The 27081-nt window shown below is 34.1% G+C and overlaps 1 protein-coding gene across 1 annotated transcript in view; it reads right to left on the bottom strand.

Annotated features, from left to right (window-relative positions):
- Positions 1-22201, bottom strand: part of cmn (calymmin) — a 43925-nt gene extending 21724 nt beyond the window's left edge. The window contains exons 1-36 of the mRNA XM_056469962.1: positions 22049-22201; positions 17128-17178; positions 15688-15744; positions 15544-15591; positions 14794-14844; positions 12464-12517; positions 12307-12357; positions 12018-12065; positions 11486-11539; positions 11135-11176; positions 10984-11037; positions 10774-10824; positions 10103-10150; positions 9889-9942; positions 9739-9789; positions 9606-9653; positions 9409-9462; positions 9273-9323; positions 9146-9193; positions 7035-7088; positions 6863-6913; positions 6734-6781; positions 6557-6610; positions 6426-6476; positions 5150-5197; positions 4967-5020; positions 4825-4875; positions 4690-4737; positions 4523-4576; positions 4400-4450; positions 4266-4313; positions 4026-4076; positions 3786-3839; positions 3638-3691; positions 3237-3284; positions 3048-3125 (exon numbers count right to left, since the gene is read on the bottom strand). Coding sequence (XP_056325937.1) covers positions 3048-3125; positions 3237-3284; positions 3638-3691; positions 3786-3839; positions 4026-4076; positions 4266-4313; positions 4400-4450; positions 4523-4576; positions 4690-4737; positions 4825-4875; positions 4967-5020; positions 5150-5197; positions 6426-6476; positions 6557-6610; positions 6734-6781; positions 6863-6913; positions 7035-7088; positions 9146-9193; positions 9273-9323; positions 9409-9462; positions 9606-9653; positions 9739-9789; positions 9889-9942; positions 10103-10150; positions 10774-10824; positions 10984-11037; positions 11135-11176; positions 11486-11539; positions 12018-12065; positions 12307-12357; positions 12464-12517; positions 14794-14844; positions 15544-15591; positions 15688-15744; positions 17128-17178; positions 22049-22121 — 1885 coding nt within the window. The 5' untranslated portion in view covers positions 22122-22201. The remainder of the gene's footprint in view (positions 1-3047; positions 3126-3236; positions 3285-3637; positions 3692-3785; positions 3840-4025; positions 4077-4265; positions 4314-4399; positions 4451-4522; positions 4577-4689; positions 4738-4824; positions 4876-4966; positions 5021-5149; positions 5198-6425; positions 6477-6556; positions 6611-6733; positions 6782-6862; positions 6914-7034; positions 7089-9145; positions 9194-9272; positions 9324-9408; positions 9463-9605; positions 9654-9738; positions 9790-9888; positions 9943-10102; positions 10151-10773; positions 10825-10983; positions 11038-11134; positions 11177-11485; positions 11540-12017; positions 12066-12306; positions 12358-12463; positions 12518-14793; positions 14845-15543; positions 15592-15687; positions 15745-17127; positions 17179-22048) is intronic.
- Positions 22202-27081: the final 4880 nt, after the last annotated feature.

The raw sequence follows: 27081 nt of genomic DNA, 5'->3' as shown, positions 1-27081 counted from the left end.
CATGAATTAGCATGTTATTAGCATGATTCTAGCATGAATTAGCATGGTTCTAGCATGAATTAGCATGTTATTAGCATGATTCTAGCATGAATTAGCATGTTATTAGCATGATTCTAGCATGAATTAGCATGTTACTAGCATGAATTAGCATGTTACTAGCATGTTTCTAGCATGAATTAGCATGTTATTAGCATGATTCTAGCATGAATTAGCATGTGTCTAGTATGAATTAGCATGTTATTAGCATGATTCTAGCATGAATTAGCATGTTACTAGCATGTTATTAGCATGATTCTAGCATGAATTAGCATGTTACTAGCATGATTCTAGCATGAATTAGCATGTTTCTAGCATGAATTAGCATGTTACTACCATGTTTCTAGCATGAATTAGCATGTTACTAGCATGATTCTAGCATGAATTAGCATGTTACTAGCATGTTACTAGCATGTTTCTAGCATGAATTAGCATGTTACTAGCATGTTTCTACCATGAATTAGCATGTTACTAGCATGATTCTAGCATGAATTAGCATGTTTCTAGCATGAATTAGCATGTTACTACCATGTTTCTAGCATGAATTAGCATGTTACTAGCATGATTCTAGCATGAATTAGCATGTTACTAGCATGTTACTAGCATGTTTCTAGCATGAATTAGCATGTTACTAGCATGTTTCTACCATGAATTAGCATGTTACTAGTATGTTTCTAGCATGAATTAGCATGTTACTAGCATGTTTCTAGCATAATTTAGCATGTTATTAGCATGATTCTAGCATGAATAAGCATGTTTCTAGCATGAATTAGCATGGTATTAGCATGATTCTAGCATGAATTAGCATGTTATTAGCATGATTCTAGCATGAATTAGCATGTTACTAGCATGATTCTAGCATGAATTACCATGTTACTAGCATGATTCTAGCATGGATTAGCATGTAACTAGCATGATTCTAGCATGGATTAGCATGTAACTAGCATGATTCTAGCATGAATTAGCATGTTACTAGCATGATTCTAGCATGAATTAGCATGTTACTAGCATGATTCTAGCATGAATTAGCATGTTACTAGCATGATTCTAGCATGAATTAGCATGTTATTAGCATGATTCTAGCATGAATTAGCATGTTTCTAGCATGAATTAGCATGGTATTAGCATGATTCTAGCATGAATTAGCATGTTATTAGCATGATTCTAGCATGAATTAGCATGTTACTAGCATGATTCTATCATGAATTAGCATGTTACTAGCATGATTCTAGCATGGATTAGCATGTAACTAGCATGATTCTAGCATGAATTAGCATGTTACTAGCATGATTCTAGCATGAATTAGCATGTTACTAGCATGTTTCTAGCATGAATTAGCATGTTACTAGCATGATTCTAGCATGAATTAGCATGTTACTAGCATGATTCTAGCATGAATTAGCATGTTATTAGCATGATTCTAGCATGTTACTAACATGATTCTAGCATGAATTAGCATGTTACTAGCATGATTCTAGCATGAATAAGCATGTTACTAGCATGTTTCTAGCATGAATTAGCATGTTACTAGCATGAATTAGCATGTTACTAGCATGATTCTAGCATGAATTAGCATGTTATTAGCATGTTTCTAGCATGAATTAGCATGTTTCTAGCATGAATTAGCATGTTATTAGCATGATTCTAGCATGAATTAGCATGTTACTAGCATGATTCTAGCATGAATTAGCATGTTACTAGCATGTTTCTAGCATGAATTAGCATGTTACTAGCATGAATTAGCATGTTACTAGCATGATTCTAGCATGAATTAGCATGTTACTAGCATGATTCTAGCATGAATTAGCATGTTATTAGCATGATTCTAGCATGAATTAGCATGTTACTACCATGATTCTAGCATGAATTAGCATGTTACTACCATGATTCTAGCATGAATTAGCATGTTACTAGCATGTTTCTAGCATGAATTAGCATGTTACTAGCATGATTCTAGCATGTTACTAGCATGTTTCTAGCATGAATTAGCATGTTACTAGCATGTTTCTAGCATGAATTAGCATGTTGTTAGCATGATTCTAGCATGAATTAGCATGTTTTTAGCATGAATTAGCATGTAACTAGCATGATTCTAGCATTAATTACCATGTAACTAGCATGTTACTAGCATGATTCTAGCATGAATCAGCTTGTTTCTAGCAGGAATTAGCATGTTGTTAGCATGATTCTAGCATGAATTAGCATGTTACTAGCATGACTAGCATGTCACTATCGTGTTGCTAGCACCTTTCTAGCAAGATTAGCATGTCAGTAGGAAGTTTAAACTGTTAGCATGTGTTAGAAAAGCTAGTCACAGTCTCTGGGACAGTTGCTAGGGTGCTGAAATGGGTTGCTAGGGAGTGGCTAGTAAGTTTAAAGGTAATCAGTGATTGGCTGCTGGCTAGACTGAGTTGAATGAGGCCAGACTCTAGTCTGTAGGACAGTCTGATGCAGAGTTATGAGCTCACAAAGGTTGATCCAATGTTAAGTAAATGGGAGTCTTTTACAATGGAAGTCTATGGGACAGTTGCTAGGGTGCTGTAAGTGGTTGCTAGGGAGTGGCTAGTAAGTTAAAAAGTCATCAGTTATTGGCTGCTGGCTAGACTGAGTTAAATGAGTCCAGTAAGAAGTCTGTAGGACAGTCTGATGCAGAGTTATGAGCTCACAAAGTTTGACCCAATGTTAAGTCAATGGGACTTTTGGGATTTTTCTGGGTCGTTTTTCGGAAAACCCAAGGTCGGATCAGTTAGAAAAGATATAGCAACCCGAGTCAGACCAGTTTGAAGGTTTGACGAAAGTTTGAAGTATGTAGCTTGAAAGGCCTAGGAGGAGATACACTTAGAAATTAGTCTCAGAAGAATAAGAAGAAGAAGAAGAAGAAGAAGAAGAAGAAGAAGAATAAGTTTAAGATAGATAACAGTATGCTGGCTTTTCAAGCCACCATAATAAGTTTAAGATAGATAACAATATGCTGGCTTTTCAAGCCACCATAATAAACACATATTGTGTACCATTATTAGGCTTGGTTCCTTGTCCATTTAAGGGACCCTTGAATCCACCACTGGGATACCCCATATACTGAGATGAGCCTAATAAGAGAAAAATATTTTAGACCAGTGAAATATCAGTTCTTTTCAGAATTTAATATTATATACATTGTATTAATTAAAATGCAGTGCTGGCAACGTCCAATACATTACCGGTATTAGGTTGGTTAATGGCTCCCCCGTTAGAATATCCTCCATATCCTGAATACAAACAGTCTCAAATTTAGTGGTCCTTCACAATAAAGAATTGTAGTCCTTTGACCTTAATAAACAATTCAAAATGTGGCTTACTCTAGAGCCAGAAACTACACATTTTATAACCAATATTTACATAAGGGATGTCAAACTCGATTCCTGGAGGGCCGCAGCCCTGCACAGTTTAATTCCAGCCCTGCTTCAACAAACTTACCTGTATAGGTATTACAAGGTATAAACAAGACTGAAAGACCTAATTAGTTTGATCAGCTGTGCTTAATTAGGGTTGGAACTAAACTGTGCAGGGCTGCGGCCCTCCAGCAATTGAGTTTGACATCCCTGATTTACATGATATTTACCATTCTGAGGCTTGGCTCCTTGTCCATGCGTAGCTCTAGCTTTGGCTCCATATCCTTGGAACCAGACAAAGTACATAGTAAAAATCAAATTATATGTAAAACAAAAATGATACACACATATTACACATCACATATACTGAAAGTTTACCTTGTTTAGGTCCACTGGTTCCACCATTGGGATACCCAATATATTGAGAGGAGCCTGATTTGAGAAAAAAAGTAAATATTATATTTAGAATTCACTATTATCCACACTGTAGAGCTGATGAGATCTAAGACATTACTCTATTAGGTTATTTAGCTGGATCACAATTATGATATACTTCTCCTTTGGAGGTGCTTCAGTTACATCAGCTTACATTAATATTAACTGCTTAAAATCACTTACCGTTAGGCTTTGATACTTGTCCAGTTGAAGGTCCAGCTTTAGCACCATATCCTTTAAAGCAGACATCATAAATAAGTTATCTAAACTAAATACACACCATGCATGTTGCACTGAAAAAAGTTTGCCAGGATTATGTCCATTAGGTCCTCCTTTGGGATACTCCATATATTGAGTAAAAATTGCCAATATAATATTCAGAATTCCCTGTTATCCATATTTATAGTGGGGGTAATACATTACCTGTATTAGGCTGGTTAGCTGCACCACCATTAGAATATCCTCCATAACCTGAACGAAACCAATCCCAAATCACTTTAGAGATGCTTCAGTTATCTCAGTTAAAATAAATAAAAAATGTAATTACTGCTATTTACCATTAGGCTTGGCTAATTGTCCAGGTGAAGGTCCAGCTTTAGCACTATATCCTTTAAAACAAATGCCATAAATAACATTTAAATCAGAAAACCACCATACACACTGCACATTAAAAGGTTTACCTGCTTTAGGTCCCTTGGCTCCACCATTGGGATAACCCATATATTGAGAGGAGCCTAATAAGACAACAATCATTTTTAAAAAGCTCTTCAATATAGCATCATATGCACTGTAATAACTACACTGTACAATTGAATCTATTTAAAACAGCTTGTGACATTCTTATTACCTTCATTAGGCTGGTTAGTTGCACCACCATTAGGATATCCTCCATATCCTGAACAAAACCAATCCCAAATAAGTTTAGAGGTGTGTGAGCTACCTTGATTAACAATGAATAATTCAATAAATGAATGCTATTTACCATTAGGCTTGGCTACTTGTCCAGCTGAAGGTCCAGCATTAGCACCATATCCTTTAAAGCAGAGATCACAAATATTTATGATCACAAATCATAAATATAAAAATACACAACATTCTGTACACACTGCCGAAAAAAAAGTTACCTTGTTTAGGTCCCTTGGTTCCACCATTGGAATAACCCATATTTTGAGTGGATCCTAAGACAAGAATCATTTCAAGAAAGTTGAATTTTCTCAGTTAGTGTAGTTTCTCCAGTGTCATCTGCACTGTAATAGTTAAACAAATAAATTAACTTTATATAAAAGTATGGGTGACATTCGTATTACCCCCATTAGGCTGGTTAGGTGTACCTCCATTAGGATATAGTCCATATCCTAAACAAAAACCAAACCCAGATCAGTAAATTTGTGTCAGCTACTTCCATTTACACTACAGTACCTGAATAAAGTTAAGAACAACAAATAATAACTCGACACTTCTAGTTGATCATTTGGTATCAGAAATGGCTTATATGAAAGGCAAAGGCCTTTAGATTATGCTTATTTTACCAAAATAAAATATGATCATGCCTTGATTTTTTTCAATTATTTAATTAGGACAGTAAGGTCTGACTTTGCTTAGACAAAAGTCTTGTCACTTAACAGCAATAATGTACCATATAGAATATAAAGTCATGGTGCTGTGGAAAAAGAATTAATATTGTGTATGACTCCTATTAGCTTGGAGGACTGCATCCATACATCTATGCAATGACTTAAATAACTTATTAATAAAGTCATCTGAAATGGCAAAGAAAGCGTTTTTGCAGGACTCCCAGAGTTAAGATTCTTTGGATTCATCTTCAATGCCTCCTCCTCCATCTTACCCCAGACATGCTCAATGTTCAGTCTGATGACTGGGATGGCCATCCCTGGAGCACCTTGACCTTTTTTGCTTTCAGGAACTTTGATGTGGAGGCTGAAGTATGAGAAGGAGCACTATCCTGATGAAGAATTTGCCCTCTCCAGTGGTTTGTAATGGGCAACACAAATGTCTTTATACCTCAGGCTGTTGATGTTGCCACCCACTCTGCAGATCTCTCGCACACCCCCATACTGAATGTAACCCCAAACCATGATTTTTCCTTCACCAAACTCTTTCAAACTCCACAAAATTCTGTAAGAATATTGGGTCCATGTGGGTTCCAAAAGGTCTTCTGCAGTATTTGTGATGATTGGGATGCAGTTCAACAGATGATTCACCTGAAAAAAAAAATCTACCTTCTGCCACTTTTCCAGATGATCAACTAGAACTCAAGTTATTATTGGTTACTCTTACAACAGGGATTGATGACAAGACTTTTGTCAGGTAGTGTACAATAAATAATTAAAATATATATGAAAAGACGTTAACACCAAAAGCTCCAAATGTATTATATTTATTAACTTAAAAAAGCCATCGCAGCATTAAGTTAATAAATTTACTACTTTTTAGAGCTTTTGATTTTGCCACCTTCTCAAATATATATTTGATTAATGCTGAGCACCCGAATGAGATTGACCGGCATGCTTTTGCAAAAGATTTTTTTTTAAATACATAATTAAATAAATGAATCCTATTTACCATTAGGCTTGGCTACTTGTTCAGCTGAAGGTCTGGCTTTAGCACCATATCCTTCAAAAGCAGACATCACAAATAAGATTAAATCAAATATAAAAAATACACACCATACACACATTGAAAAAAAAGTTTACCTTGTTTAGGTCCCTTGGTTCCAACATTAGGATAGCCCATATTTTGAGAGGATCCTAATAAAAGAATTATTTCAAGAAGTCTCATTTAGACCTGTGTAGTTTCTCTAGTTCTTTAACTTAGTATCATCTGCACTATAATAATTACACTGTAAAATAAGCTGGTGACATTCATATTACCCCCATTAGACTGGTTAACTGTGCCTCCATTAGGATATCTTCCATTTCCTGAACAAAAACCAACTTTAAATCAGTTCTAATGGGTTACCCCAGTTTAAATAAATAATTAAATAAATGAACACTATTAACCATTAGGCTTGGCTACTTGTCCAGCTGAAGGTCCAGCATTAGCACCATATCCTTAGAAGTAGACATCACAAAAAAAAGATTCAAATCAGATGTGGAAATATAAATTTAAATAAATAGTAATAAATATAAAATATACACACCATAGACACTGCACTCAAAAAAGGACATTTACCTGATTTAGGTCCCTTGGTTCCTCCATTGGGATAACCCATAAATTGAGAAGAGCCTAATTAATAAGACAAGAATCATTTCAATTAAGTCTCATTTGGTCACTCTACAAACTCAATTCCAAAAAAGTTGGGACACTGTACAAATTATTGTGAAAATGTATCGTTTTAAGGAAAAAAATAAGTTGATTTTATATTTCATGGCTTCATCGCATTTCAAAAAAGTTGGAACAAGGCTATGTTTACCACTTTGAGGCATCCCCTCTTTTTACAACAGTCTGCAAACATCTGGGGACTGAGGAGAAAAGTTGCCCAAGTTAGGAATAGGAATGTTCTCCCAATATTGTCTAATACAGGCTTTTAGCTGCTCAAATGTCATGGGTCCCATCTCTTCCTCTTTATGATGCGCCAAATGTTTTCTATGGATTAAAGACTTGGACTGCAGGCTGGCCATTTCAGTACCTGGATCCTTCTTCTACACATCCATGATGTTGTAATTGATGCAGTATGTGGTCAGGCATTGTCATGTTGGAAAATGCAAGGTCTTCCATGAAAGAGATGACATCTGGATGGGAGCATATGTTGTTCTACTTGGATATACTTTTCAGCATTGATGGAGCCTTTGCAGATGTATAAGCTGCCCACACTCACCATACCGTCAGAGATGCAGGCTTCTGAACTGAGTACTGATAACAACTTAGGTTATCCTTGTCCTGTTTAGTCCGGATGACATGGCATCCCAGTTTTCCAAAAAGAACTTCAAATTTTGATTTGTCTGACCCCTGAACAGTTTTCCACTTTGCTACAGTTTAATTTAAATGAGCCTTGGCCCAGAAAAGGCCTGCTGTCACGGATTGGCCAGGCTCTTCCACCAGCATCACGCAAAGATCACCATCACCTGAGTATTAACCACACACAGCTGCACCCAATCACTTAGTCACTATATAAGCACACACCTCACTTCACTCAGTGTCCGGTCTCGTTCCTACGAAGCGGACTCTGAGTGAACACCTCCTGGTAATCACTAGCACCCTAGATCTCAGTGTATTGTACTTATCTGCTCTCTGTCTCTCCTAGTTCGTCCAGTGTTCCCGGTATCCTGTCTGCCTTGTGTTTATCGTCAGTCTGTCTTCCCCGCAAGCCCTCTGGTGTGTGCATTCGGTTCTCCTCAGTATCAGTCATCCAACCTGCCACAACGGATCGTCAGACCAACCTAACTCCACTCACTTCTCCTCCGTTCTCCTTGTGTGCTCATTTGTTGTTAAATAAACATCGTTGATAATTCACTCACCTCCTTTGTCCGTCTGCTTCCCATAACACCTGCACTTTTGGATCATGTTTAAAAATGACTTCTTTTTTGACCTATAGACTTTTAGCCGGTAACAGCGGATGGCACGGTAGATTGTGTTCACCGACAATGTTTTCTGGAAGTAGTCCTGAGTAGTTCTGGAATTAGCATTCTTGTTTATGATGCGGTGCTGTCTAAGGGCCCGAAGATCAAGGGCATCCAGTATGGTTTTCCGTCCTTGACCCTTACGCACAGAGATTGTTCTAGATTCTCTGAATTTTTGGATGATATTATGCACTGATGGTGATAACTTCAAACTCTTTGCAATTTTTCACTGAGAAACTCCTTTCTGATATTGTTCCACTATTTTTGGCGCAGCATTAGGGAAATTGGTAGTTGACACTGCCACTCTGAGAGGTTATTTTTATACCCAATCATGTTGCCAATTGACCTAATAAGTGAAACATTGGTCCTCCAGCTGTTTTTTTATATGTACATTTGACTTTTCTAGCCTCTTATTGCTACCTGTCCCAACTTTTTTGGAATGTGTAGCGATCTTGAAATCCAAAATGAGCCAATATTTGGCCTGAATATTTAAATGTCTCACTTTTAGCATTTTATATGTTATCTATATTCTATTGTAAACAAAATATAAGTTTATGATATTTGTAAATCAACGCATTACTTTTTTATTCACAATTTGTAAAGTGTCATAACTTTTTGGAATTGGGTTTGTAGTTTCTCTAGTTCTTTAATTTAGTATCATCTGCACTGTAATAATTTACTGTAAAAGTGTATGAAAAAAAGTGTTGGTGAAATTCACATTACCTCCATTAGGTTGGCTAGCTGCGCCTCCATTAGGATATCCTCCATATCCTGAACATAAAAAATTCCAAATCCATTTAGAGGCGCTTCAGTTAGCTCTGTTTACAATAAATAATTAAATTGTATGTACCATTAGGCTTGGCTACTTGTCTAGCTGAAGGTCCAGCTTTAGCACCATATTCTTTGAAGGAGAGATCACAAATAATATTCAAATAATTTATGTATAAAAAAATAGACACCATACACTGCAATCTAAAAATGTTTACCTGGTTTAGGGCCCTTGGTTCCACCATTGGGATAACCCATATTTTGAGATGACCCTATTAAGACAAGAATAATTTCAAGAAAGTCTCATTTAGACCAGTGTTGTTTCCCCCAGTTCTTTATTGTAGTATCATCTGCACTTTAATAATTACACTGTAAAATTAAATCTATATGAAAGAGCTGGTGACGTTCATATTACCCCCATTAAGCTGGCTAGTTGCACCTCCATTGGGATATCCTCCATATCCTGAACAAAAATCAGTTCAGAGGTGCTACAGTTATCTCTGCTGACAATAAATAATAAAATAAATAAATCCTGTTTTCCTATTTACCGTTAGGCTTGGCTACTTGTCCAGCTGAAGGTCCAGCATTAGCACCATATCCTTTGAAGCAGACATCACAAATAAGATTCGAATGACCATACACTATAAATAAAATTCACACCATACAAACTGCACTTAAAAAAGTTATTTGTCTCTTACCTGGTTTAGGTCCCTTGCTTCCACCATTGGGATAACCCATATACTTAGAGGAGCCTAATAATAATAATAATAATAATAATAAGAAGAAGAAGAAGAAGAAGAAGAAGAAAAGAAGAATAAGACGTCTTATTTAGACCAGTGTAATTTCCACTTTTTTTTTTTTATTTAGTAGCATATGCACTATAATAATGAAAGCTGGTGACATTCATAATACCTCCGTTATGCTGGTTAGCTGCACCTCCATTTGGATATCCTCCATATCCTGAACAAAACCAATCCCAATCAGTTTAGACATCCTGAAGTTACTAAGCAAAAAAGAACTTCGGGGAATAAAGTACATCCCACTTATTACATGACTACTTTCCACAAAAAAAGACTTGACAAAACATTGTTCTGAGCCATAATGTACTACATATTATTCAGTCACAAAACAGTGCCAAACAGTCAAAATTAGTCAATTACACTGGCATGACAGACAAGCATGTAAATATGAATGTGGATGTAAGGATATGGATGTAAACGTATTCACTGATGGTCAAGATGATTCAAAATTGACCCAAATGAGCCTGTGTTATGCAGCGGTTGTTATCTTGGAATAACATACATTGGAATGTCTAGACCAGGGGTCACCATTCTTGGTCCAGGAGGTCCGGTGTCCCTGCAGGTTTAAGAGCTAACTTGTCTCAACATAGCTGCCTGGGTGTTTCAAATATACATAGGAAGACCTTGATTAGCTTGTTCAGGTGTGTTTGATTAGGGTTGGAGCTAAAATCTGCAGGACACTGGCCCTCCAGGAAAAAGTTTGGTGACCCCTGGTCTAGACTGACGAATCAGAATCAAGTATTAAAGACAGTTGTGTAATAAACAGTGATAGATGTTATTTACCATTAGGCTTGATTCCTTTTCCATTAGACACTCCAGCATTAGCAGCAAATCCTTTGTAGAAGACAAAACACATAAGATTAAGAAAAGCGATTACATAAGTCACTTCACATGCTACATAAGTCACATTATCACAAAAGTAATAAAATAAAATCCAGCAAAGTAAAAAGAAATGCCAAACAAACACGTTACACACAGACACAACAAGTTTACCTGGATTAGGTCCTTTGATTCCACCATTGGGATATCCCTTATATTGTGAAGACCCTACTTAGAGATAAACACTTCAGGCAAGCATCCTTTACTTTACAGAATTCAGTGTAATAATCAAACTAAAGTGTAGAATCAATTTTGTTATCTGTACCATGCTGGTTAGCTGCACCACCATTAGGATATCCTCCATATCCTTAACAAAACCAATCCCAAATCAGTTTACCAGTTCTTCAATAACTTTACAATACAGAATGTTAGTGGTAATACAAACCAATCTCAGTAGTGTATGCTGCAGTTGCTGGATTAATAAACAATTAAACTATTGCTTTATGATAGTAATACGTTTATGACGATAATAACAACATGTTAATAAGTTTTGCTCCTTGTTCATTTGAAGGTCCAGCTTTAGCACAATATCCTTTGAAGCAGACCCAACACACAAAAGATTTCAATTATAATAGACAAATAAACAATCAATTACACAGAGACAAAAAAGGTTTACCTGGTTTAGGTCCCTTAGTTCCACCATTGGGATACCCCATATACTGAGAAAATCCTAATAAGAAATAAAACAAAACTTTAGACCAGTGTAATGCAATTTCCGCACAACAAACTTGTTTCATGAATGTCTCTTTCTTACATGCAATGATCAAAATGTAGCCATTTCATTGAAGAGTCGGTCACACTTTATTTTGATGGTCCGTTTGTTGAATTTAAGTTAAATTGCATCTACATGCCAACTAATTCTCATTAGAATACAAGTACGCTGTTAGGTTAGGGTTAGTGTAAGTTGACATACACTTGCAAAGTTTCTTATAGTCAGTTTAATGTCTGTTGAAGGAGCAGTATCAACAGATATTAAGCAGACAGTCTATTAATACATAAATAGACCATTCAAATAAAGTGTTACCAAAGATTCCTTTAGGACCAAATCATACAGTTTATACAAGTTTTTATTTGTACTGCTTTTAGTTCAAGAACTACTTTCTGTCTGTTCATGTAGCATATAGTGCTCATAACATTCAATGTATTACCTGTTTTAGGCTGGTTAGCTGCACCTCCATTAGGATATCCCCCATAACCTAAACAAAAATATAAAAAATTAGATAAAAAATGCTTCAGTTAAAACTCTGTTTCAGTATAGGCTTTTGGTGTTTTGGAATGAAACATTTTTATACCAGTAATATAGATTATTCTAAATGGGGCCACACTAGTACGCATAACAATAGGGAATCATTGTGCATACATCATCCTACACAATGCACTGTACTGCAAGTTCTACACAACTGGATTTTATAATGGTAATAATCAAATGCTAATTACCATTAGGCTTGGCTATTTGTCCATTGGCTTGTCCAGCTTGAGCACCATATCCTTTAAAAACCCAACACACATAAGGTTTAAATTATGTAGAAAATCAAAGGAAATACAAAATACACCCATTTACACACCAAATGAATACTAAACCAAAATGTTTTACCTGGTTTAGGTCCCTTTGTTCCACCATTTGTGTTCCCCATATATTGAGAAGAGCCTAATTAGAAAGAAAAAAGCATGTAAGTCCAACTGTATTGATTTACAATTTTAGAAGTTTATTCATTCATTCATATACTTCGGCTTAGTCTCTTATTTATCAGAGGTCACCACAGCGGAATGACTCGCCAAATGTTCCGGCATATGTTTTATGCCACGGATGAAAGATCAAGATGCAACACAGTTCTGGGAAACACCCATACACACTCATTCACACACACACACACACACACACACACACGCACACACACACACACACACACACACACACACACACACACACACACACACACACACACACTCAAAGACAATGGCCAATTTAGTTTATTCAATTTACCTACAGTATACTGCATGCCTTTGGACTGTGGGGGAAACTGGCGTCCTGACATTTTATCCTACCCCCCACCCCATCACTGAACACCGGAGCAGTTGGAGGAAACCCAGGTGAACACGGGGAGAACATGCAAACTCTACACAAAAATGCCAACTGGCCCAGCTGGGACTCAAACCTTCTTGGTGTAAGGCGACAGTGCTAACCACTGAGCCACAGTGAATGCTAAAATGTTTATATTTTACATTTTTATTATAGTAGATTAAATTCAAAATTAAGATCTTCGCTGTGCATATAGGTTTATTTTTTAAATAGTTTTTTCACTGATGTATGTTTGTTTAACTAATATGTGGCACCTGTGAGACACGGCATTTCGTTGTACTACTGTATATGTTCTCAAATAGAGAAGGATTGGAATGTAAAACTCAACTTGACTTGATTTTACACATGGCCACAAATGAAAGGCCACTTAAAAAATTGTCCCTATAGATCAGAAAACTTGGGCTAGCGAGCCAAAGTTGGCCGATGGTAACCTTTCATTTGTCCCGCCATCCTACAGTATCTGAAAAGATAGGGAGAATGATGGGCATGATTTAGAGATTGTAAATGTTTTTTTTTTTTTTTTTTTTTTTTTTTTTTTTTTAAAGCTAACTGAAATTAAACGTTTCAATTAAATGGTGCAAATTAATCAGATTTTGTTTAAATGTACATACTGTCACCCAACAATGCAGAGAATTTGGTGAGCAAATCAAGTCAAAGGCAAATTCTGCATGACCTGTGTATTCAGCATTGAACTCCGCTGTGTCATAAATGGGATTATGTTTTTTATTGCTACAAGTTATTATTTTAAAAGTTATACTGCATTAGATAATACAATTTAAAGTAATGTTTTTTATTTATTTTGAAATATTATGAAACAAATTATGAAATGACCCATGGGCAACTTTAACTTAAAATTGTTTGGTATATTTACCTTCGGCCCATGGCTCTCAATGACATTTGGTTTTTGGCCTTTCGAATGAAAAAGTTTAGACACCCCTGCTATAGATTTTGCTATCATTCTAAACAACCATAGTGTAAGGAGTAAGAGGTCTCTCCATTAAGTAGTGGGCTTTGATTTCTGGAACTTTTGGGGGAGTTTGTTTTGTCTCCTAAACACCTTTGAGCTACCATTGGTTCATGGCAATTGTGCAATCAATGGTTGTGTTCTGGAACTCCGCCTCCACGACAACACTAGCCACATGAATACACTTGGGCTGGTACAGATCAGCACCTTTATAAACACTCGCAAAGAGATTTTAAAGAGTCGGAGAGGGTCAATTACAGGACAAGAAGCCCACTTCATCACTCCACATCTTTTATGAAACTGCACCATTCTGTGTTTGATTGTGGCTCATAAAAAAATTTAAAGATGTGATGCACCGTGGTGGCACTTCACATGGAGAAGGTTGTTTTTCAGATGTTTATGAAAATGCTCTTCCCTCTCAGTTTTGTTTTGTTTTGTTTTGGGGTACATGTGAACAGTGTCACACATTTACAACCCCTCCTACTACAGTGAGGGTGTTGGATTGTTTGCAAACAGTATACAATACGAGTCTTTTCAAACTTCTTTTTGCCCTCAAATGAAAAATAAAAAATAACTGGGGTAGTATACTGGGGCCTTAAGACCTCTTAATCTGCCTTGTTTTTGCAATGGTACAGTCTGCCACTATGACCTGGGTCCTTTTTGTACCAAATGTTGCAATTTAGATTTAGATTTGGGTCAACTAATATTACCAGTCACTAAGAAAGAAACAAAGAAACTCAAACTTATTTGGAACAAGTGGAGGTTGAGTAAATAATGGCAGAATATTAATTTTGGGGTGAATTATACCTTTAAAAATAACAATTTAGAAAAATAATTTATAAAATGTATGTAGAAAATAAATAAATAAATAAATAAATACCTCTGGGATTTGAACCCAGTCCCTTAGTTGCTTCAGGTCCAGCACCATAACCTATGAAACACAGTTAAAGCATTCTTAAATATATAAAGAATACCAATGATGTTTAAATCTGGTTATACTTTGACCATCATATGTGTATTAATTTCGAATAATCTTCAGTTCATGACAAATTCAATTGGATTAAGGTGAGGACTCTGTCTTGGCCACTCAAAAATATAAATCTACTTCTATTGAAGGCAATCTTTAGTTGTGCTTTCGGTTATTATTTTATATATAAAGCTTTTGTTTATTGAGGCAGGTACGCAAGATTGTTTTCATAGCTATAAACATAAGATTATATTTAAAGCAATAACTAATTTTTGAATGAAAATTATTTTGATTTTCAAGATTTGTAAGTTATAGCCATTTGGCATGTGATAAACATGAAACCAAAATTGGGCATTGTGTTTGTTGAACATTGCCCAGAACAGAACCAAACATACCACTAACTGTCCACTTCATTTATCAGTAATCATTTGATGAAAGTCTTACAACAACCCAATTATCAATCACCTCACTACATCACTAGTTTTTGTAAAATACATCAATAGGAGACATGTGAAATGCAAAATAGGCCTACACCTTGTTTGTGACAGAATTGGTAGAATAGCTTATTTGGATGCTGATATTTATCCAAATGCATGATTCTTCAGAAATTCACCACCTAAGAAAAGAAATGGCTGAACTGTTCTGAAAGCTATATTTACTCACCTAAACCAGCTCCTTTTCGGGGATGATTGCCCAATACATTGCTGTAGCCTTTAATAAAAATACACACAATGGCACAGTTTTAGATGCAGAAACAAATGGTGTTCTAAATTAACTCTAAATACTAAATTTAATAGTTAAACTCACCCCCATGAGATGGAGCTTTGTAGCCATTGTTACCATTACCATTCCCATTTCCATAACCTGCAACAATAAATGACAGGAATGTTTGGCAATGAAAGAGCTGTGCAAAAAGAAGAACAACTTTTATTTTGTATAAAAAGTAAATGTAAAACGATATTTTTCAGCTAAACCAGACACAGGACAAACCTTAAAGTTAAAGGAAGATGAACACATTTAGAAAATTTCTTAGGCAAGACTTGGATAATTGTAAACAGTTTTATTCATATTATGATTGATTTTAAATTGAATGCTTATAACATGTCAATTGCTTTGAAATAAATGAACTGTTTAAAATAATGCAACCAGAAATATAAAGAGTGATGTTGTCATGTTAATCAGTTTTCATTTTGATAAATCATCTTAAATGCATATAATAATTATTTATAATTTTTTATTAAATGCATTTATATTGAATACATCTTTATTTCTATAGTGCTTATTACATTGTAGATTGTGTCGTAGCAGCTTAATATATATGAAGTTCTAGTAAATGTAAAAGTTTTATGTAAACTGTAAATACTTTGTAATATATTTACCTCAGAAGGCCAAAATACCTAAGAGCAACTCTGATGGGTCCATAATTGTACCATAAAAGGTACTTTTTAGATACATTTGGGCACTAAAATGCACAATGTTTGTATATTTATAACCACCTCAGGGTTGCGAGTCACTGGAATTGTTATTTTAGGGGTTGGTTTAAAAATTATTTCTACTAAACCTCTTAACTCTTTTCTCAAATAACATAACATGCTTTAGACGATGCATTCTTTTTTTAAAACTCAAAAGATGTTTGTATATTTATAACCACCTCAGGGTTGCGAGTCACTGGAATTGTTATTTTAGGGGTTGCAAGCTGAAAAGTTTGGGAACCCCTGATTTAGCCTACTGTAAACACATATTAACCAACAATCTGTTCTTGCTCACCATTTAGAATTAATCAGTTGTCCATTAATGTGAGCAAAATATTTGCAATATCAGAAAATCAAGTTAAAAATGTAATGTTAAAGGAATAGTTCTCGCTAAAATTCTGACATCATTCACCTTTGACTTGTTCTAAGCCAGAGATTTTTTTATTCTGTTGATCACAAAACAAGATATTCTGAAGAATGCTGGAAACCTGCAATCGTTGACTTCCATAGTATTTATTTTACTTAGTATGAATGGCAATGGTTACATGTTTCCTTCATTCTTCAAAATATGTTCTTAGCATTCAATAGTACAAAAGAAAAACAAAACTCAAAACTGCTTTGGAACAAGTGACTGCAAAAATTTCATTTTTGGGTCAACTGTTCCTTTAATTTAATGACACAAATAATTCAATGACACATGCAAATAATTTTGCAATAAAAATGTTATTTACAACAACAGTAAAAAGAATGATAAAGATTGAAAGATTTATATTACCTCCTGGTGAAATCTGTGCTGCATTGCCATTTGATTTTTGAGGTTGGTACCCTTAAATAATAATAAAAACAATCCTGTCAGAGGTCAACCTATTGTACATGAAAATGTACCATACTGTAAAATTTTTAACTGAACTAAAAAAATAAATGAAAATCAAACAAAACTGAGATTTATAGAATCTCCATAGTTGGTTTTAAAATGCATAAAGACAAATAATATCAAACATTCTGTTTATCCAGTACAAAAATGTAGCATAGAAAATTAGGAAAATGCTATACTACACTTCTGTCATTTGAAGTTCACATCCCTTGTAAGAAATTAAATATGGTGCAAATGATCACTAACAAAAAAATCATCGATAATAAAAATCATTGAAAAAGTTAAATCAATACACTAGCATGTACAGTACATGCAATAAGAATGTTGTCTTATGCAAACATTTTATGTTATCTTGCGTTCTGATTCCAGAATTTTGGAAAAACAATGTTGTGAGAGAGTTGTGGAAGATAATTCAACCAAATAATTTTGATAACAGCATTTGGTGCAGTCGTCATAAAAATGTATCCATGGACATTTTGTATATCCCTACACTAAAAAAAAAAAAAAAAAAAAAAATAAAAATAAATACAAATAATAAAAAACAATAAAAATAAAAATTAAGCAGTACTTAATCTAATTTAAAAAATGTATCTTTCATTTCAGTTTAATATTATTTGATTTTAAGTAATATTTAAATTTAACTATGTTTTGGAGCCTAACTAAGAAATATTTGTTTTGACCAGTGTAAAATTTTACACAGGCCAGTGAATGCATATTAAACAGAAACTCAATAGGCTTTTCATTGGCTCAAGTGATCAAATTTAGGCGTGAAACCATTACCCTACATTTTTTATTTGGATGAACTAACACTTTATGGGAATTGTTGTTTTGATTAAAGCTATATCTTCTTATTTAGAACAAAAAGAGAATTTAAAATAATTGGCTTTCTTCGGCAAGACAAATACGCTTTGAACCAGGTTATATAAAATTGTTCTCAAGGAGATAGAAAATATGGTAACATTTTATTTTGATAGTCCATTGGAGTATTAGTAAACTGTCTGCTTAATATCTGTCAACTTACACTAACACTAACTTCACTAGTGTTCATTAACTTCTAACAGTGTACTAATGAGAATCAGTTGGCATGTAGATTCAATGTAACTTAATTTCAACAAACGGACCATCAAAATAAAGTGTGACCAAAAATATTGTTTAAGGTAAATAATTAATTTATCATTGGGTCAAGTAATAAAATTTAGATGTGAAACATTACACTTAATTAATCTTTATTGGATAAATGAAAGTTTTTTTCCAGTGTACGCCCTAATCTATTTGAAGAATTGAGCATCTGGAGTGACATTTTCGAAGGGATTCTGAGTGTACTACGCTGTTTGACACCAAACAACTTCTCTGCACAAATGCTGATGGAGGAAGAAAGTGTGCATCAGTTGTACCCTCTGAAATTCTTTATTCCATGACACTTCAATATGGTCGCCATGATTGTTTTTATAAAGAAGTGCACTTCTAAAGGGAAATATAATCATGTGTGAACTGAACTGAAAGTTCCTGCTGATTTCAGAATTGTATTTCCAGCAGAAACTGAATATTGGAATAATGGATGAAACTCTCCATCTCCCACTTACAGCAAACTAACTGTTTGAGAGGAGTAGTAGATGATATTCTGCCAAAGTCGTCCGACTGACATCATTAAAAATGCCATTCGGAACCACATTCTCAGATTTTAATTAAAGATTACCTATAAGCACATCTTTTCTCTTTTGTGGATTAATTTTACAAATTGTTTACCTCCTAAATGGCAATTTTGACAGTTTTGATTTTAGTCCAATTTAACAATATTTACATTCATTCATTTAGCAGATGCTTTTATCCAAAGCAACTTATAAAAAAGGATGAAATAATTTCTTTAAATCACCAAAGAGCAGCAACATGTAGATGCCATGACAAGTCTAAGTAAGATTAGCAGGTTTTTATTATTATTATTATTATTATTATTATTATTATTATTATATAAATATTATTATATTTTTTTATATTTCCCAAATTATGTTTAACAGAGCAAGGACATTTTTTACAGAATGTCTGAGAATATGTTTTCTTCTGGAGAAAGTCTTATTTGTTTCATTTCAGCTAGAATAAAAGCAGTATTTAATTAAAAAAAAAAAAAAAACATTAAGGTCAAAATTATTAGCCCCTTTCAGCAATATTTTTTTTTTGATATTTTTTCGATAGTCTACAGAACAAACCATCATTATACAATAACTTGCCTAATTACTCTAATCTGCCTAGTTAACCTAATTAACCTAGTTAAGTTACTTGCTAACAACTTAATTTGGACTGTTTTATGGCATTTTTTGATCCCTCAGATTATTATTATCAAGTGTGTGGTGCATATGAAGAGGAAGAGTCTCTTACAGGTGGTTTGTCAAGCCCACTTACTACTGTGAAGCACACAGGATTGCACAATGTTTTCCCAGAAATATTCAGTGTTTCTAAGAAAGTGTCTGCTGCACATGGAGAAGAAAGAGTTCTTTGTTTTATGCAGTATCACAGAAGTTTTGTGAAGATTTTATGTGCTTCTTATTTACTAAATGCCTTAATTTCAAAGATCCCGTATCTTTAAGCCTTTGACCAAGAAGCCAATTTTAAATTCCACCATAATTTGTTAGACTGCACTAACCAAGGATTGATTTGACTTTCTTGCACTTCTGATTGAAGTGTAAGTGATTTTAAACACAAAGCGTTTTTTTCCCACTCCTAAATGAGGTTTAAAAAGTTGTTTAAATCGAATGTTTGTTGTTAGAAAAAAAATAATAAAAACCAGTACATGTACAGATTTGGAAAGTTACTGCATTTGAAATTGTGGGATTCACTAATTTGTTTAAATGTTTTCCACTTAAAAAACAACATAAATTTTAAGGTTTAACTACAAATAATCCTTATTAATCAGTTTGTGTGAATGAGCTGTAAGTTGTCTTATATTGTTTCTAGACATAAGAAAAGAAACAAATCATGAATATCTGGACATGAGCTATTTATGGTCTTCAGCTTTTTTCCTTCTGCTGTAACAATATGTAAAACATTACATGCACTGCACATCTGAGGTCTTCTCTCCTAATTTAATTTACAACAGAGGAAAGAGGATCTAAGAATATCTAGGTTTCCATACCTATAAGACTTCCACAAGAAGTCCTTCAATTTCTTTTGATGTTTCTTAACACACGGAAGCTTTAAATTTACTTGTCTACCCTTTTTGCTTCTAATCCATTTTAGCAGCATTTCATGTAAGGGGAAATGCAAAATTTGTTAACTTTTTGGTTAATTTGAGGCTAACTTTATTCTTCTATTCTACTGTGGAGAGCCATCAAACATATAAAGTCACCTCACTATCATCATTTCTGAAATTGCTTATTGTATTCATTACAACTATTCAACCAGCTACCTCTCTGCCAAGTTGATGACCAGACTGCTTACACAACTGTAAATCTAAACCACAAATCCAGTATTATTTTGCAAAGGTATATTTTTGGCATTAGCCACTTTTTGTATGGGTCAAAATAAGAATATTTAGAATGTCCAAAACCATTTGAATATTAAGTAAATTTCATGTTCCGTTATGAAATTTTGTACATGTCCTACTGTATATATACAGTTGAAGTCAGAATTATTAGCCCCCCCTTTGACTTATTATTATTTTTTAAATATTTCCCAAATGATGTTTAACAGAGCAAGGAAACTTTCCCAGTATGTCTGATAATTTTTTTTTCTTCTGGAGAAAGTCTTATTTGTTTTATTTCGGCTACAATAAAAGCAGCTTTTAATAAAAAAAAAAAAACATTTTAAGGTCAAAATTATTAGCCTGTTTAAGCCTTTTTTTTTGATAGTCTACAGAACAAACCTTCGTTATACAATAACTTGCCTAATTACCTTGCCTATTTAACCTAATTAAAAAAGTTGAGCCTTTAAATGTCACTTTAAGCTGTGTAGAAATGGCTTGAAAAATACCTAGTAAAATAATATTTACTGTCATCATGGCAAAGGTACACAGTTGAAGTCAGAATTATTTGACCCCCCCCCCCCTTTTTTTTTAATTATTATTATAATTTTTTTTTTTTTATATTTCCCAAATTTTAAGAGAGCAAGTAATTTTTCACAGTATGTCTGATAATATTTTTTCTTCTTGAGAAAGTCTTATTTGTTTAATTTTAAACACAATTTTTAAGGTCAAAATTATTAGCCCCTTTAAGCTATATATTTTTTCGATGGTCTACAGAACAAAGCATCATTATACAATAACTTGCCTAATTACTCTAACCTGCCTAGTTAACCTAATTTACCTAGTTAAGCCTTAAAATGTCACTTTAAGCTGAATAGAAGTGTCTTGAAAAATATCTAGTAAAATATTATTTACTGTCATCATGGCAAAGATGAAATAAATCAGTTAATAGAAATGAGTTATTAAAACTATTATGTTTAGAAATGTGTTGAAAAAAATCTTCTCTCCGGTAAACAGAAATTGGGGAAAAAAATAAACAAGGGGGCTAATAATTCAGCGAGGGGCTAATAATTCTGACTTCAACTGTATTTCCAAACTAACTTTAAATTTTTAAAAAACCTTCCACACACATTCAATTATCAATTATTAAAAATCCTTTCTCTGGTCGTTTGGGAGGATTTTTGTTTGTTTGTTTCTGGCAACATCTCTGAAAGAGTTCTACCAAAAACAAGATATAAGACCAGAAATCTATTCTCAAAGGCTTAAGAGAAAGAAAATCCTGTTTAACTGTAACAAACACATATTACATCTAAATCCCATGCAGAACGACTAATGAGCATTGTTTTTTTTTTTAATCCGCATCCTTACCTGTGCCACCCTGAAGTGTTACTCTTGTCATCCACAGCAATAACATCATCCTTAGAACTGTCCGTCTCAACATTGTGGATATATCTACAGGGAAAATGGAAAGAAACAGAAAATCGAAACAAAAGCGAACAGGGAACAGACACTGTGCTCAACTAAGTTTATAAACCATTTTGTTAACAGTGGCACCTCCTCTTAAAAGCCATCTTTAAAAAAAAAAAAGAGAGAGAGAGAGAGAGAGAGAGAGAGAGAGAGAGAGAGAGAGAGAGAGAGAGAGAGAGAGAGAGAGAGAGAGAGAGAGAGAGAGAGAGAGAGAGAGAGAGAGAGAGAGACAGAGAGACAGAGAGACAGAGAGAGAGACAGGGAGAGTTCTGGGCCCCATAAAAGTTTATGCACCTCACCACATGTGCTAAATAACTTTAGGATAGATATTGACTGACACATGCTGATCCTTATTGGCTTCGTGTTTTTTAATATGCAATTTAATCTTCTTGCATTAACAAAGATTACAGCTCAAATTATATGTATATTATAATATATCTGAAGTAGGATTATGTACAGTACATTCAGATAGTCATTATCACAAAATGAACAAGTTAGTGTATTTTGTTAAATTTAAATTCTAAAATGTGTTATTCAAAAACAAGTAATCATATCATTTAATGAGTTCTTGTTGATTTGTAGAGCATCTAATGTTATATTTCTGAATTTAAAGCAACCAACAGGGTCAGCAGAGAACGTTTCTATGTGAATGTTAAACGGAGCAAAAAAATACATCCATCCAAACAGCAAGTCACTGTATGCTCTTCAAATAGACCATCATATCTGCACTAGCTAGTGAAAAGACTTATGTCTGGCAGAGAGTTTGAAGAGACGCTGTTTATAGGTTTGACTTGCAGGCATATAGAATGAAACCAGCTGACAGCCAGACACTATGTAAACTACGAGGCTTGTCACTCAAACACTAATACACTTGAAACACAATGGACAAACACACAGGGCCCCAAAGTCAATAACATTAAGCAGTGTCAGCAACATTAGCCTCATTGCAGGTAATCTAAAGGGCATTTTTTATCCAGGCATTTACAATACAATACACAGTTGGTAACTATTAGCAAAACCCTTTTTTGTTGATAAAAAGAACAATTTTTACAAAAGAACCATGTTTATATATATATGTGTGTGTATATATATATGTATACATGATGTATACATTTATGAAATCATTAGGTGCAGGTGTTTTGTCAGTTACAATTTGAAAACAAAAAGGCGGGAAATAAAGAACCCTAAATTAACAAAGAACTATTTAGGTTTATGAAGGGTTCTTAAGGACAATACAGTACTAAATAAAACTAGAATGTAGAAAACATATTACATATTCCTCAGATGGCAAATCTGGATTATTTCAATCTTTAGTGTGATGGTGGACACAACATTTTTCTAATTCATGAATAGATGAGTTGCCTGCATAGATTATATACTTGTTTGTATAAATGCGGTTTCATTAAGATTACCTATATATATATATATATATATATATATATATATATATATATATATATATATATATATATATATATATACACATATATAACAAACACACCATTCTTTAGTTGAACAAAATTACTCAAAGCTAAATAAAAAAGTAAAATACTATGTGTATCAAAACATTAATATATATAGATATGTATAGATACAGTGACCATAAACTCACTTTCCCAGAATTCCTTGCATGAAACTTCAATTTTTAATGCTTTTTTGTTGACATTACTACAGTTTTTCTTAATTCTTTTTCTCATGTTTTGCACATTAGAGTTGTGTTATATCTTATGTTGATAATGTTCATTGCATTAATTTATGTGTTACCATGATGGTGTTTAGTTGTGTGAATGACATTGAGCACATTCTATGTTAGCTTATTTTTGCATTTTTGCATTACAAAAGTTGATGGTAATGAGCATTGGTTCATTAAATAACTTTTTCTTCCCAGCCTATTTATTGTTTCTGTGTAATAAATTAAGTTGTGTAGCTATTAGTACTTCAAAAGATTGCTGTATGACAATTATTATTATTATTATTATTATTATTAACAAAATACGCTAATTTACCAAAAAAATAAAATAATTCATTTACACTCCTACCATTTTTTTAAGTTAAATTTCAGCAAACACAGCTGCCATTTTTTTTACGGATTTATTCTTTACAGTGTAGAATGTTAGCGTATAGTCTAATTTTTTTGTTAATTTTAATCATAATTGTAATCATATCATTTAATGGGTCCTTGTTGATTTGTAGAATGTCTAATGTTAGATTTCTGAATCTAAAGTAACCAACAGGGTCAGCGGAGAACGCTTCTATATGAATGTTAAACAGAGCAAAAACAATACCTCCATCCAAAAAGCAAGTCACTGAATGGCAAACACAGCTGCCATTTTTTTACAGATTTAATCTTTACAGTGAAGAATGTTAGTGTATATTGTCTGATTTTTTGTTAATTTTAAACTAAAATGTGTTATTAAATACAACAAATATCAATTGATGGGTCCTTGTTGATTTGTAGAGCGTCTTATGTTATAGTCTTAAATCTAAAGCAACCAACGGGGTCAGCAGAGCACATTTCTATGCGCATGTTAAACAGAGCAAAAAAATACATCCAAACAGCAAGTCACTGCATGGCAAACACAGCTGCCATTTTTTTACGCATTTATTCTTTACAGTGCAGAACTATTTAAAACATCTATACAACAAATATAACTAATATGCTTCTCTGAATTTATGCCAAACTCATTTCTGACAAAACTCATTTAAGCATGTTCAACCATCTTGATTAATATAACCTTTCTTTAGCTGAGAGATATAATTATTCTGAAATATATATTTGCATAAATATATGAACAACTGTTACATTAATTTTTTTTATTAAGATTTATTAAAGTATTATAATTATGACCAAAAAATTAACATTATCTCTTATGGAAAAGTAATTTAGTTACAGTAACTAGCTAATTTAAAACTACTTCGACTCAACACTGCACATGACATAGCCTCTCATTTTTCAAGACAACTTCCTTGAAATGCAAAAAGACAGTTCATGAGAAAGTAAAACAATGTGGGTACAGCAAAGGGGAAAAGAATCAGTGTCTCACTTCAGGCTGACATTCCACACACAGGACCAAAATCCTCATATCAAGAGGTGAGGGAGAGTTGAAAGCTTGACCTTTAACCCCAGAGCCTACTCTTTTCCGATACGCATACACTGATATGTCAAATTACATCACCCTGACCCACCCTAGAACAAACAAAAACACACAAAGGAGTTCTCTGTTAGTTAGAATGAAGATGTGACTGATCTGAAAACACAGCTTGATGTCTTCATGTTTTACAAAAACCGAAAAGACTGATTTGTTTTGCATGATTCCCTTTAAAAATTTGTTTAATCAGCCATCAAAATGTTGATCCACAAGAAAAATTATGGTCACTTTATTTAAAGGTACAATTCCCACTACTATTCATAGTAATAGTTGGTAAGGTAGTCATTGGGCTAAAGTATTGGGTAGGATTAAAGATGTAAAAAAGTTAATATTTTATAAATAAAGTAGTAAACGGTGTTGTCAAATTGTGTTTTTATTGTTACATATAACAAGATTGTTATATATGGTTTACAAATACATTTTAACCTACAGTAACACCAATACACTCACTGGCCACTTTATTAGGTAGACTTTACTAGTACGAGGTTGGACCCCCTTTTTCCTTCAGAACTGCCTTAATCCTTCATGTCATAGATTTAACAAGGTACTGGAAATATTCCTCAGAGATTTTGGTCCATATTGACATGATAGCATTACGCATTTGCTGGAGATTTGTCAGCTGCACATCCATGATGTGAATATTCCATTCTACCACATCCCAAAAGTGCTCTATTGGATTGAGTTCTGGTGAATTTGGAGGTCATTTGAGTACAGTGAACTCATTGTCATGTTCAAGAAACCAGTCTTGAGATTATTCATGCTTTGTGACATGCCACGTTATCCTGCTGGAAGTAGTCATCAGAAGATGTGGTCATAAAGGGATGGACATGGTGAGGAACAATACTCAGGTAGGCTGTGGTATTGGTACTAATGGGCCCAATTGCTTTCATGTTGTTAATGCCAAATTCTGACCCTACCATCTGAATGTTGCAGCAGAAATAAAGACTCATTAGACCAGGCAACGTTTTTCCAATCTTCTATTGTCCAATTTTACTGAGCCTGTGCAAATTGTAGCCTCAGTTTTTTGTTCTTAGCCGACAGGAGTGGCACCTGGTGTGGTCTTCTGCTGCTGCAGCCTATCCGCCTCAAAGTTGTACGTATTGTGCATTCAGAGATGCTCTTCTGCATACCTCAGTTGTAACAAGTGCTTTTTCGAGTTACCGTTGCCTTTCTTTCAGCTCAAACCAGTCTCCCCATTCTCCGCTCACATCAACAAGGCATTTGTGCCCACAGAACTGCCAATAACTGGATGTTTTCTCTTTTTCACACCATTCTCTGTAAACCCCAGAGATGGTTGTGCATGAAAATCCCTCTATATCAGCAATTTCTGAAATACTCAAACCAGCCCATCTGGCACCAACAACCATGCTCAAAGTGACTTAAATCAATTTTCGACCCCATTCTGATGCTCGATTTAAACTGCAGATCTTCTTGACCATGTCTAAATGCATTGAGTTGCTGCCATGTGATTAGAAATTTGCATTAATGAGCAGTTGGACAGGTATACCCAATTAAAAGAGAACTCTCACTTCAACATAAGAGATTTAAGCCAAGTAAAAGCAAGTCAAATGGCATGGCTGCTTTACAATTACTGTAATTCACATCTTTTCACACTATTCTAGTGTAAGTAATAGCATGTTTGTTATTAAAATTACACATTCGATACATATTGCAATAATGCATTACTGCCATAGGGTACTCTGGAAATGGCATCAAATCACAGAATTCACTATGGGGTCCTGCAAAAATTTTCAATAGTGTTTTGTAGTGTTTTTCAATTCATGA

The sequence above is a fragment of the Danio aesculapii genome, chromosome 12 (genome assembly GCF_903798145.1).
Source record: "Danio aesculapii chromosome 12, fDanAes4.1, whole genome shotgun sequence".
In the NCBI taxonomy this organism is placed as follows: Eukaryota; Metazoa; Chordata; class Actinopteri; order Cypriniformes; family Danionidae; genus Danio; species Danio aesculapii.
This window is presented reverse-complemented; position numbering and strand designations above follow the sequence as displayed.